Source organism: Ylistrum balloti, unplaced genomic scaffold, assembly GCF_031769215.1.
Source record: "Ylistrum balloti isolate Yb309-2 unplaced genomic scaffold, AGI_CSIRO_Ybal_v1 Utg369974, whole genome shotgun sequence".
In the NCBI taxonomy this organism is placed as follows: Eukaryota; Metazoa; Mollusca; class Bivalvia; order Pectinida; family Pectinidae; genus Ylistrum; species Ylistrum balloti.
In genome coordinates, this window is record NW_026782065.1 from 243,704 (window position 1) to 257,830 (window position 14,127).

At 37.9% G+C, this 14,127-nt stretch overlaps 1 protein-coding gene across 1 annotated transcript; it reads left to right on the forward strand.

Moving 5' to 3' along the window:
* Positions 1-1,747: 1,747 nt before the first annotated feature.
* LOC132547757 (uncharacterized) lies at positions 1,748-13,191 on the forward strand. The gene is made up of 5 exons (XM_060211558.1): positions 1,748-4,130; positions 4,281-8,318; positions 9,844-11,412; positions 12,318-12,483; positions 13,056-13,191. The coding sequence occupies exons 1-5, from the start codon at positions 1,748-1,750 to the stop codon at positions 13,189-13,191; spliced, it is 8,292 nt and encodes a 2,763-aa protein (XP_060067541.1).
* The last annotated feature ends 936 nt before the right edge of the window (positions 13,192-14,127 follow it).

Here is a 14,127-nt window from a genome sequence, read left to right on the forward strand (position 1 = left end):
GGAGGAAAAAAAGACAGCTTCATCACATTTCTAAAGGTTGAAATGATTTAGGCCTAATTACAGTTCCACTTTCATCTGCTTTGCTTTTTTGTGAATAAGATGAAAATAAAACACTGGTTAAGGTTTTAAATCAAAGCTAAAATATGTTATTTTACTTTTATGGGGTGAATTTAAAACTGGATGAAAAGAAATATTTTGATATGAGGGCAAAAAATTTCTTAAATTATGATTATAACCTTGGAAATACACTTTAAAATACATTAATTCATAAGTATTTATACAAAGACAGTTTTTGAAATAATTTTGATATTTTTAAATTAAAGGAAATCAACCAAACTCTGATGGTTAACTCACAAATCCCTCAAGATCCAAGATGTGACTCTGATGATGATAACTTATATAAATACTGAGACCAACCTCTTAATGAAACTTGCTACTTGTTATTGCTAGCTCTATAGAACATAAATTCAAAGAGATTGGGAGCAGACCTGTACATGTACTGTTGAGTTGTATAAGAACCAATGAAATTCCATTGCTTGAATGGATGATGGTTCAAAGACATTTCTTCCATTATGAAGGAAGTCTAAACAGACCCTCAACTACATCAAGCATTCTTTTAAATAAACCAACTGATAGTTTTCAATATGGCTGTAATGGTAGACATCTTAAGGATGTACTCTTCTGATGTTTTGACCAGAAGTAAGACATATCGCGGACTTTCTTTAACAGCATAGTTGATGGCATGATTCACTTAATGGCATCAACAATTTCATCAATTTCTGATTGCTAAGGTATTTTTATTGAGTATGTCTCTGGAAGTCTTTGGTAGATTTCACATAAATTTTTCATGAATTACCACCACAAAACGCTTATTTCAGATTTGTGAATTCCAACTTTGTGACCACTTTCTTTGACTTTTAGGACCTGAAAACAAATTGGTTGCTCATTAAACAAATGTCAACTTAGCATTTGCACATGGTTTTTTTCCCTTAATGTCCATATATCATACCCTTACGTTGTAATGAAAGATGAAAATTTATTTTTAAAAAGGTTGCTGCAAAAATAAGTAATTATTTCCTGTCACTTGTTTTTTGACCTCTCGACCGGAAAGTTGTGCAGCAAAATAATTTTTTTTTCACTTATCTGCTTTTTAAGATATAAGCTTTCAAAAAAAATTATCATCAGAAAAAAGTTCATTTCGTGAATTCTTTACTTCTTGAAGGTCTGAACATCATTTAAGACTAATTTTGAACCATGTCCTACCCTAATTACAACGTATATCTTCCGCATTGCCTTGAAATCATTCATCATTAAGTTCAAGAATTTTCTTTTTGGAATGAGATTTCCTCAAGTTTCATTATTATTCCTGTGATGTATGAAATTTTCTAAGAGTTCACTTCAGTTTTATATATCCATATCCTTGCTGTTGTGACTAGGAGAGGGTTAGATTCCATGTTTTTTTTTTATCATACTGTCCAGTGTATCAGTTACTATTGACTTGACTGTCAATACAACTACAATACACAAGAATTCTCTGGAATTCCTTGTTCAGTATCTCAGAGTTTATGATCTTTTAAGCCAAAGAAATCCAAAAAGGCCTTCAAAACGTTGCCCTGTCAATCATTATGAACTTGTAGATGTTGAAGAATTATTCTAACTCCAAATTTTACACTCAAATTTATATCAAGAAATATATTTAAAACTTTATTCTAATTGATATGTTTATCTATGTTTGTTGCAGGTCATTATGAGCTTTGCCATGCCCGCAAGATCAAAGCGAGAGCCAGGCAGGAGAGCTGGCGGATTAGCCCGCATATTTATGAGGTCAATGAATGAGCTGAAGGAGAACAAATTGGCTAGAAATCCAAAAAAGGAGACAGGAGGTACAAATAGTAGAGCCAGTGTCTCTGCGATTTCCATAGAAAATGACCTCAGGAACCTGCATGGTAACAAAACTGAGACTCAAACAGTTGAAAACCTACCACCATCCTCCACTAATGTATCAGCTTCTTGTGAAGTAAATAGAGACCAAAGAAAACATCCAGAGGAGAAAACTGAAACAAAGACATCAGAATGTAACAACTGTAAGTCACCAACTCGTGCAGAAAATAACTTCAAAGGCAAATGTGGCTCTAATTCAACATCACGCATAGGGATGACAAAACAGACTGGCCCAGTGAAAAATATTAATAATAACTATGGCAGCAGACCCTCGGCAAGGCAAAGAGTACCAGAAGCCAAGACCAACAAGTGTATCATACCTAACAATGTACCAGTTGAGGGAGATATTGCATGTAAGGTTACAGACAAGAATATTGATTCTGTCCAAGTTCATACAGCAACTGAAAAAGTGTCTATTAAAAGTGAAATTTTAGTGGCCAGTAGATGTGCAGAATCATATGGAAAGATTGATCGATGTCGCCAAGATAGAAACTCTTGTATTCAAAAACGGGGGCATAGACGATACAGTCAAAGGAGACACTCAAACAATTCACAGGAGAGGGTTGTAGAGGAGTTGGTTTTGGAAGATTGGAGCTCTGATCTTTTGGAGGTTGATGTCAAGGAAGGAATCTTTGATGGTTCAAGTGAAACTGAAAAATGTAGCACATTTCCAAAGTGTAATGAGGGAAAAACAGTCATTGGACATATAGAGACTAACCAGTATGTTAAAAATAGATGGGAAGATGACACTGACAGAAATCATAAGGACCAGCAAGAATCGAAGACCAGCAGCCATGTTGACCTCAATAATAGAGATGGAAATGGTAGGACAGATCCCAATAAACAGAGAACTAAAACAAAAAATGGAGTGAATTCAGATAGGAAGAATGATCAACCACTTGAACCCATTAAAGTTTTCAGCACAGATGTGATTACCGAGAAAGGTGCTGACAAGGAGAGTATTAATATTGATGACAAAATTTTGGACAAAAAACAGACTCTTGAAATAACCTTGGACATATCTAAGGAAAATTTGGAGTATAGGCAGTTTGGAGATCAAACTTATGCAAGAGATATTTTAAATGGTGTGAAAGATCAACAGGTGTCTGTTCAAAATTTAGACCAAAAAGAAATTGTTTCAAAAGTAATAGGTTGTGATAATAAACATCATTTAGAAACAGGAAGTGACTTGTACCTGGGATGTAATGTTTATGATATGAAAAAGCAATGTATAAAGTCTTGCTGTGAAAATGAAAATATAGGGATTAAAGATGATGGGGAATGTGAAATGAAAAAAAAATCAAAAACTGTAGATTCCATGTTTGTGAGAACAGAGAAGAATGGTGTGGCACCGACTGAAAATGTAGTTTTGGGTGTTGACGACAATGGCCTTACCTCAAAGGATCCACAGTATGAAGAAAACAATGAAGAAAAATCAGAACCAATTATAAGATATAGAAGTGTGACTGAGGACTGTAGGGAGGACAAAAAGGATCAAAAAGGGCCTATGATGAGTTGTGATGATGTAGGAGATGTGAGCACTGAAGCAGGAAAGGGACAAGAAGAATATAGAATAGAAATGCCTCCCCTGCGCGTCCCTGTCTGTGATATTCCTGTTTACTATAGTAGACACAGACACTTTTCTGACTCCAGCAATACATCACATTCATCTTCGCAAACAAACAAAGCAACTCTAAAACCCAGTTTACCAGTGATGAAGTCCACACCTTGGCGAGATTACTCCTCAGCAAGTTCTGACAGCTCTTACACAGCGAGGAACACAAGGCCAAGACCAAAGAAACCCAAGAGAAAGTCCAGATATGATAAGAGCATGGCAAGAGGACATACCTTAACTGTATCCCCCATTCAAAGGTCTCCAGAAGGGTCTCCACCATCTCATATGGGAAACAGCAGGCAGTGTGGGGATAATATAAAATCTGCATACGACAGCATGATTGATACTAAGATTGAAGCAATGACAATGGAAATGAAGGCGAAGGTGTTGACTCCATCTGATAACAGTGGAAGGACTCTGATGGCCAAGCCTATCATGTACAGAGACAGCCTACGAGCGATGAAGCAGGGCCGGATGAAGACTCAGAAGACAAACGAATCAGCTTGTGAAGTTAACTCTGAGCAGAAAGAGCAGAATACTTTAAAAGCTAAGCCAGCCATCACTGCACATACTAGTTCAAAGCCTAAAAGTCTGAAATATTCAGAATCCACAGGATGTAAACATACAGAACATCGAAAAAGAAACAATTCTGAATCCACAGGATGTAAACATACAGAACATCGAAAAAGAAACAATTCTGAATCCACAGGATGTAAATATACAGAACATCGAAAAAGAAACAATTCTGAATCCACAGGATGTAAACATACAGAACATCGAAAAAGAAACAATTCTGAATCCACAGAAGAAGAAAGCTCAGGTTCAAGAAGACAAACAAAAAGAATATTTGTCTCGCATGTCAGGTCTGATAAAAGAAAAGATAAGACCTTTGTACACCCAATTAAACCGCAAGTTAGTTCTGAACCCAGATTTCTAAACAATTCCTTAGATGATACAATGAAGCCAGGTTCTCAAGAAGGCCCACAATCTAGATATTATTCCCATACACAGTCTACAACAGATGGAAATTTAACCTCTGGATTTCAGAATTGCTCAGACCTTGAAAATGTTTCAAATGGAAAGTCCAAAGCCACTAAAATAGTTCAGCAGACCCATGACTCTGTACCAATAATAAATGGAAATTCTTCACAGAGATACCATGAAAATTCAAAACTGAAGAATAACCTTGGGGCTGAACATAGTTGTCCAGAAATTTCATTATCCAAAGATCATGTCATCCAAGAGCCTAGACATCTGGAAAAGTTAGAATCACAGGATCATCTCTGTCAGATATCAAGAAATCCAGAAACTTCAGAATCAAAGGACCAGAGAAACACATTTCCTATATGTATTGAAACTGGTTACAAGGAACATTGCAAAATTGAACCTCGCAATGAAAATGCTTCAGAATTAGCTGAACAGGGAGCTATGGAGATACAGGATAATGAAACTGTGGAAGTTGAGGATGGTGGATGCAAATGTCAGGATAATTCAGAATATAAAGGTCAATGTAGTAAGAATCTGAAAAATCAGTGCTATTCAGAATCTCACCATTCAGACACGTCAGAGTCTGTTGTATGGAAAAATGATGATGATCTAAAATCAAAAGAGTATGCTAATGCAGAATCTTTAAAACAGAACCAGACATCTCGAGGTCAAGACATGTCGGAGCAGGAAGTCTCCTCTAGGAGTTCGGAACCTATTGTACCAAACAACTCTTTTGGAGGTTTCAAGTCCAAACATAAAATGACATCTGACTCATTTAAATGTCGCAACAGTTCAGAGACAAGAAAGCAAGACAACTGGTCCCAAGGTCATAATAGTTCAGGGGCACGAAAGCAGGACAACTCGTCCCAAGGTCATAATAGTTTAGGGACAAAGCAGCAGGACAACTCATCCCATGGTCACAATAGTTCAGGGACAAGAAAGCAGGACAACTCGTCCCGAGGTCATAATAGTTTAGGGACAAGGCAGCAGGACAACTCATCCCATGGTCACAATAGTTCAGGGACAAGAAAGCAGGACAACTCGTCCCAAGGTCATAATAGTTCATGGACAAGAATGCAGAAAAACTTGCCCCAAGGTCATAATTGTTCAGAACCTTTGAAGCAAGACAACTTGTCTACATCTCACAATAGTTCAGAAGATATCAGGAAAGACAACTCATCTCAAGATCACAATAGTTCAGAGCCAACAATGCAGGACAACTTGTCTATTTCAGAACCTAAAGGATCAAACAATTCAGAAGGCGACAACAATTCAGCACATTTAAGGAAACATAACTCCTATAACGGTCACAGATGTTCTGGCAATTCATGGAATATTAGGCAGAACAACCTTTCCCGAGGTCACAACAGTACAGAACCAATTAAGACAAAAAATGTACTTAGAGGTCCCAACAAGTCATATTATGAAAGACAGGGTAAATCATTAAGAGGTTACAGTAGTTCAGAACAGTCAGAGCAAGATAACCCCAATACTCACAAGCCAGATTCTAAAAGACCAAACACCTATGACAAGGTTCACAACAGTTCAGCTTCAGTAAAACAGAAAAACTCACTCCAAAATCACAACAGGACAGAACATTCAAGACAACACCACTTGTCTGAAAGTTTCAATAGAGCAGAACCTTTAACCCAGGACAGCCAGGTAGAAGCTAAAAGGCAGGACAAACGGATGGAGTCTGTAAAAGTAAAGGACTCCTCTTCCTGCAGTCACAGAAAGAACTCATCACAGGGTTTGAACAGGTTGGAGATAATATCAAAAGCTCCCAACAAAATTAAACATACAAGACAGGTGGACTCGGCACAAGATCAGAATTGCTCAGATATCAAGGAGTATAATTGTTTACAATATACATGTACTCACCAGTCTAATGAAGTGGTTAGTTCTGAACCAACAAACAATAGTTCTAAATCAGTTGCCTGTGATACACAAAAAAGGCAAAGCAGGTCAGAGAGCCAAGGTAATTTAGGTTCAGAAGACAGCTCTAGGAAACAGAGTATTTCAGACACAGGACAATCAAGACTAAGCAAAGAATCCATGAGTAAGAAAGCACAGAAGAAATTTGGAGGAATTATAAAAGCTGACCAGAAATTTGAGAGGGAAGATAGTGCCAAACACTTTGAGACTTTAGAAAATGAAAATTGGGATATGGACCTGTTATCAGTAGCTACACCTCCTGATGAGAGTCTGATCTACTTTGATGACAAAAGGACACATACCACTGAAGATGTTTCAGAAACACCTATTGGCATGCTTTCATCAGAAACCAGGAGAGAGAAAACAAGGCATGGAAATCTCAAGATGTTAGAGGAGACAGTTTCAATATCTGATGGCCAGGATATTGAAACAAAAAAACATATCCTAAATGATACAGGACAATCCAAAGTTAGTGGTTTAGGTGCAGGTCAGATAAACAAAACACAAACAGATTGTGGTCAGTCATATCACCAATTATCAGATACCAATTATCAAGATATCTGTGTAAGAAAATCTGCCATTAATAAAGAACATTTGACAAGGATGAGTGATAGTCTCAACCCTGTATGTGATCGGTCATCTGAACAATGTGATAAACCTACTGACCATCAGCAAGAAAATGTGATGGGAAAATGTGATTACTGGAAAGATCGGAACAAATTATCAGGGGTTAGTACTAACAAGAATCATTTCAAAGTCAAACCAAAATCATCTGGTTACACCGAAAATAGCAGTAGGGACCTGAATAAAGAGTTTGTTGCTCAACCAAAGCTCATTTCTGGTTACGCCACCCAGAGTGATTTGAATAAGACAGATGACAGATGGAATAATAATCGTAAGAAATGTCCCTGGTTAGATCCTATCAGACAACAGAAACTGCTTTTAGAGGAATCTGAAGAAAACTGGGACTCACATCTGCTGGATATTGAAAGTATACTGAAAAGTTGCAAAAGCACACAACCTATGGAACAAGTGGTACCTGGTGGACAGGAGTTGGAAAAGTCCCGTGTTATGAACAGTGGTAACCAAACTGAAACATCTGAAGCTGATCTGCATCAGCTAGAGGAATGGGATGCAACTTTGTTAGATTTAAACATCATCAGTGGTGGTACTCTGGAGATAAACAGTAAAGAAAAGATGTCACCTGATAGGCAATTCAATAATGAGTGGTGTGAGATTCACATTGATGTGAAAAATGCTATGAAGATTGAGTCAAATCTGTCTTCAGATTGTGCCGTGTCTGCATGTGAAGGTACCGTCCAGGAAGACGAAGGATCCATTATTCCACAATCTGATTGCAGTTCAAGTGAAGCACCAGGTATAACAGAGTTTGAGGACATCTGCACCAGTGATGATGTCATGGAATCCTACATATTTTTAAGTCAGGAGGAATGTTGTGCTCAAGATGTTGAATTAGACTCAAAATCTTGCACTCTGGCATCCACAGACAAAGAAATGGAGAAACTGTATGGCAATCAACCAGCTTCTCCCAATACATCTAAAACTTCTGTGTCCTCATACATTGATGCCAGAAATTCTGATGAGAAAGATTTCAGCGCTACAGAAAATGATTCCTTAAATCGACCAGACCTGAGGAGGAGGAAGAATGAGAGGCCCCCAGGGTATGGCACAGAGGAGTGTGTGTGTCCACCAGCTAGTATCCAGTTCTGGACTTGGAGATGCTGTTTTTGTCGGTGGGGATGGGAACCTCGCATCTGTGATATTCGCTCAGCACTCGACTTCCCAGATAACATCACTTCTCAATCTATAGCGGACAAAGGTAAAAGTCACTGGGACTTGAATTTATGACAATTTCTTTATTGTATTCATGGGCTGATAAATGCGTGGACAAAATTAGCGAACCACTAAATTTCTGTGAAATTCTTCTATACATTCTTTGATAATGTAACTTAGTTTCTTTCACTTTTTGCTGAAAAATCCAATAAATTCAGTGTAAAATTGTATTGAATTTGTAAATTTACTGATTTCACCCAGCTTCTTGATACATTAGTATAGAGTGACCTCACAGCTAGTCTAAACAGTAGGAGCAAGGGCTATGTTACAATGTAGGCAGCATCTGGATTACATAGGCAATTAAACCAACTATCTTGTCCTCAAAAGCTTGATTCATGTTACAGTGTAGGCAGAATCTGGAATACATAGGCCATTTAATCTACTGTCTTGTCCTCTAAAGCATGATTCATGTCACCATGTAGGCAGAATCTGGAATACATAGGCCATTTAACCTACTGTCTTGTCCTCTAAAGCTTGATTCATGTCACCGTGTAGGCAGAATCTGGAATACATAGGCCATTTAACCTACTGTCTTGTCCTCTAAAGCTTGATTCATGTCACCGTGTAGGCAGAATCTGGAATACATAGGCCATTTAATCTACTGTCTTGTCCTCTAAAGCATGATTCATGTCACCGTGTAGGCAGAATCTGGAATACATAGGCCATTTAACCTACTGTCTTGTCCTCTAAAGCTTGATTCATGTCACCGTGTAGGCAGAATCTGGAATACATAGGCCATTTAATCTACTGTCTTGTCCTCTAAAGCTTGATTCATGTCACCGTGTAGGCAGAATCTGGAATACATAGGCCATTTCATCTACTGTCTTGTCCTCTAAAGCTTGATTCATGTCACCGTGTAGGCAGAATCTGGAATACATAGGCCATTTAATCTACTGTCTTGTCCTCTAAAGCTTGATTCATGTCACCGTGTAGGCAGAATCTGGAATACATAGGCCATTTCATCTACTGTCTTGTCCTCTAAAGCTTGATTCATGTCACCGTGTAGGCAGAATCTGGAATACATAGGCCATTTAACCTACTGTCTTGTCCTCTAAAGCTTGATTCATGTCACCGTGTAGGCAGAATCTGGAATACATAGGCCATTTAACCTACTGTCTTGTCCTCTAAAGCTTGATTCATGTTACAGTGTAGGTAACACCTGGCAAACATAGATCATCTTACCTGCTGTCTTGTCCTCTTAAGCTTTCCTCGGTTTATTACAGAGTTATGATCAGTTGTCATTTAGCTTGACATCTTCATATTATCAATATCAAATTCAGTGCTTATTATTTATAAGGGGACTGTATCATTGTATGATAATATTAGAACACATACAAATCTATTACAAGGTAGTTCTTACTTATTATGAAGGCATATATTTTTCCATTACAAAATATTGTTTCACAAACATAATTAGTTTAATATTAATAAGATTTTACTGTGATTTCCTTATAAATCTATAGATATCAATCATGATGATGACAGTGTCTTAAATTTATCTGTCTTTTCAGACACAACTGAGAATGGACTGCGTATGCAGTATCGTCCGAGAGGGATTTTGGCCATGAGACCACACAGATCTATTCCTCCTCCTCCTAGTAAGGAGTTGTGGAACCAGATGCAGCAGGGTATTTCTCCAACATCCACTGTCTGCAATAGGGGCATCTTTTCCTCCCCTGCCAACATGCCTCCAAACAAGACACCATATCCAAGGATGCAAATGCCAGGATCCTACCCTTTCCGTCCAGATTATGGCTTACAGTCACAACAGGTGTTTACTTGTGAGAGACATTGTAGTCCATATGGAGTAAAGTTTAGACCGTCATCACCATACCATCATATGCCTATTGTAGAGCAGAATGCTGTGAAAGAAATATTTAACTACAGTTGTGAATCATCTGAGCATTCATCTTCTGTGGCCAAAAATCTTGCTCAACCAAACAGTACTAAATCTGGGAAAGAAGAGAGTGATACAGGGTTAACTAGCACTAAGGAAGAATTGAGTTCAGATGAAATGCAAGATCTACAGCTCAACAGCCCCAAGCTTGTAGACTATGGCTTTAGTGAAACTGATGATTCAGAGGAGGAGAAGAAAAACGAACAACCAAAGTCCAGAATTGCTCTGTTTGTTAAAGATGACCAATCTCAAGACAGTGACTGCTCAAGTGAAAAAAGGAAACTGGAACTGGAGGAGCAAGAAATAAATGAGGAGGAGGATTGCAGTATTGTATCCAAGAGGCGGCATGTTTTGCCCCAAAGCAACATCTATCATTTTATAAGGCACTCTTTGAACAATAAACAAAGTACGAGCAATGATGATGATGAAAAAAAGGCTACTGCATATGTTCCACCACATCGACGCCAAAAGGCAGCTTTAACAGATTATTCTGAGAGTGCAAAGGAAAACAAAACATTTAAACAGGAAATGTCAGATGATCGTGACACAGTAGTTTCATCTCCAGCAAGTAATCCTAATACATCTAGTCCAGGATCCTACCCTTGGACACCATTCTGGGCATCCCCTCCCCATGCCATGAGTATGCCTGCATCACCCCTGTTTGGCTTTCACCAACCCACATGTATGTACCCTCCAAGCTGCTACTATTCCCCACCAGACTGGTATCAAGGAAGCTCAAGTACTGGCTCCTATGGTGGTGCTTACCCACGGCCCTCACATTCCCTCTCCACCAAAAAGTCAACTGGGAAATCGCCTACAGCATCACATCCAACCAAAGAAAATGAATTCTGCGATGTCCAGTCTGATGTAAAATCACCGAAACGTCTAGTGCTACCACCTAGGATTCAGTTTTTGGAGAGAACTCGACTACTTGGCCGCAATTCCGAGTCTGAGAGCAGCTCATCTTTCGCCCTGGTCAACTGGAAGGTGAACTTCAAGGAGAAATGTAGGACTTACTGTGGTACATTTGTTGACTCACACTGCCACTTGGATTTCCTGTTCAATCGTCAAGGATTTAAAGGCACCTGGTCCAAGTACAAAATTGTTCATGAGGCTACCATGCCTCATAGTTTTGAAGGATGTGTGGCAGTCTTCTGTCATCCTGGCAGCTTCAGACAAGAAGGTAAGGGTTATCTGTGGTGTTTAGGGCATTATATTAGAAGGGGTCCTATAAAGAAAATCTTCCCTGTTTGCTTTAAGGTTTCGGTAAAACCATCAAATTTTAAGCCAACAAAAAGACAATCTTGACGTATTTAAGCTGCTTAGAATGTTGTATACAGAATAATTTGAAAGCAAAGGAATTCTTTGATGTATTATTGTGAATTTGATATAACTTTTAAGTAGCCTGTATTCTACTTAAATAACTTCAGCAGTTACCTCTGAAGTTGAAGAAGAATTTACATTATTTTGCTAACAATTCACCTGTTGGTATGGAGGATCAATTTGGTATTGCTAGCATATTTCTTAATCGTTTGGTTTAGCATTTGATATTTTGTCAGAACAAGGAGATAGCATATCAGTTTTTCATAGCGGTGCAGTATGATAAAGTGAAGCCAATGGTGAAGTGAACCGCAGAATATAAAGTGTAGCTTCACTTTACCATAGGGTTTGGGGGGGTCGGGGGAGTTCATTTCACCATTATGGTATTTTGACCCCGCTTAATTTCCCCATGCTTCACAAAACCATGCTGCACCAGATTATATGAAAATAGATCATTGTACATAGGATTATCGTACACTGTGGAAGGGCCCAGAAGACTTGATTACCATCCTGTCTCCAGAATGAATACTTCAGTACACATTACACTTCGCTGATCATCTGTCTCATGATGGTGACAAATCTTGTAACTGGTGATGATATACAAAAGTGTAGTCAATTGTTAACCAATTTTGGCTTACTTTCATTAATTTGCCCATGATTGTTTGTACCTAAACTTTCATTTTCACCCAAACTGGGGAAGTGCTAGATGGGTCTTGTGATCAGTTTTGAGAATTGACCCTGAATGAAGGAATACGTTTTTTTCATCAGGGCTGTGGAAGGAAATTGCCCTTGAAGAGGATGTCTGGTTAGCATTTGGCTGTCACCCGAAGAATGCTACAGAGTTCTCACCCCGGGCTGAAGCAGGACTGGTTCGTTGTCTACAGCACAAGAAGGTAGTGGCTTTAGGAGAGATAGGTCTTGACTACTCTGGCATGTAAGTATATTACTTTGTTTAGCTGTCTGTTGATTATACTGTACAGTGTTTGTGGATGTATAGGATACATTTGTATCAGTTTCATAAAGAGGAGATAATAAATGGGGAATACTTGTAAATGTAGTCACTGCTTTGTAAGTCTGTCCATCAGTCCATCTGTCATTATTTTGTCATAACACAAAAACCATAAAAGGAATCAACATAAAACCTTAGAAGGAGATATATCTCGGCAAGGAGAAGTGCAGTGCACCAGGACTATCAATCTCTTTGGCATAATTTAGGAGTTACTGCCCTTTGTTATTTTTCATACTTAAAATTTTGTCTGGAGCATTACACTAAAATTATAAGAGGTATTAACATGAAACTACCTTGGCAGATAGATCTCAATGAGTGGAAGGGCTGTGCACAAGAATTATAACTCTTTTATTGCCCTTTGTTATTTTTCATACTTTAATTTTGTCCCAATCATGGAGCATAACCTGTCTCTGATTGCCCTTATCATTATAGATTAGGAATTTGATACAGTATAGTCAATGTAACAGATCATTGTTTACATATTTTGTTTACTTTAGATTTAAACAACATAAAGCCTCCCAGAAGGTTGTGTTCATCAAGCAAATCCAACTGGCCCTTGAGTTGAACAAACCCCTGGTGATACATTGTCGTGAAGCTGAAGAGGATGCCTTACAGATTCTAGAAGAGGTTTGACATTTTTTTTAAATACAGAATATAATTTGGTTTCAGATTTTTAAAAAAACCCAACAGAAATTGTTTTTTTTTCTTGACTTGGTTTTGTATATACTAATTTCTTAAATATATAAAGACTGGTAGGTAGTTCCATTCTTGATAAAGAATACACCTACTGATTAATGTCATAGCTAATTCCTAGAAAAGAACATTCTTGATGACCAATTAGTTTCAGAAAGATGGAAACTTAAGTAGACAGTCCATACTAGTTATATCCTACTGTTGGTTGATATCTCACATCTCTCTAGTAGTTAGTAAGTATATAAGATCTTCCTCAGTGTAAAGGTCATGGTCTGTCGGCCATTCTTAAATGACTCTAGATGTATAATATGATATTCTGCTATATCAAACAAGGACTGGTTTAAATGGTGAACCAACAGAGAAACAGACACATGCAATATTCTAGGTGGCCACAATAGCTGCTATCTCCAAATGTTTACTGCTCTTTTATTGAATGGACACTAATATCATTATTAGGCCCCACATCAAAGATTAACTGGTAAATAGTTTTTTGATCACAATCTCAAATCTAGTGCCCATCTTGTATATGTCAGTGAACAAGAAAGGTCTGTAGAATATATGTGTTTGGAACATATAAGTAGTATTTTTTTATAACACAATGTGGATCCCTTTATGACATGTTGGTACTCTTGTTAAACTATATTTTGTCTCATATAATCCTCACTTAATAGTATTGATATATATTTATGAAATATTCTTCTGAAGTAATAATATATATCCAAACATTAGATTTATATAGCAATTTCACTTATAAGTCTTAAGTCCCTGTACTTTTAAGAATTCATTTTATAGATTTTTAGCCCACCATCTAATAGATGGTGGGTTATTCAAATCGCCCTGCGTCCGTGGTCCGTCCATCGTCCGTCCGTCCGTGTC

Excerpts from the sequence above, each read along its gene's own strand:
- LOC132547757 (XM_060211558.1), top strand. The coding sequence starts at position 1,748 with ATGAGCTTTGCCATGCCCGCAAGATCAAAGCGAGAGCCAGGCAGGAGA. Across the intron at positions 8,319-9,843 it reads TCAATCTATAGCGGACAAAG|ACACAACTGAGAATGGACTG; the intron begins GTAAAAGTCACT and ends CTGTCTTTTCAG. Across the intron at positions 11,413-12,317 it reads TGGCAGCTTCAGACAAGAAG|GGCTGTGGAAGGAAATTGCC; the intron begins GTAAGGGTTATC and ends TTTTTTCATCAG.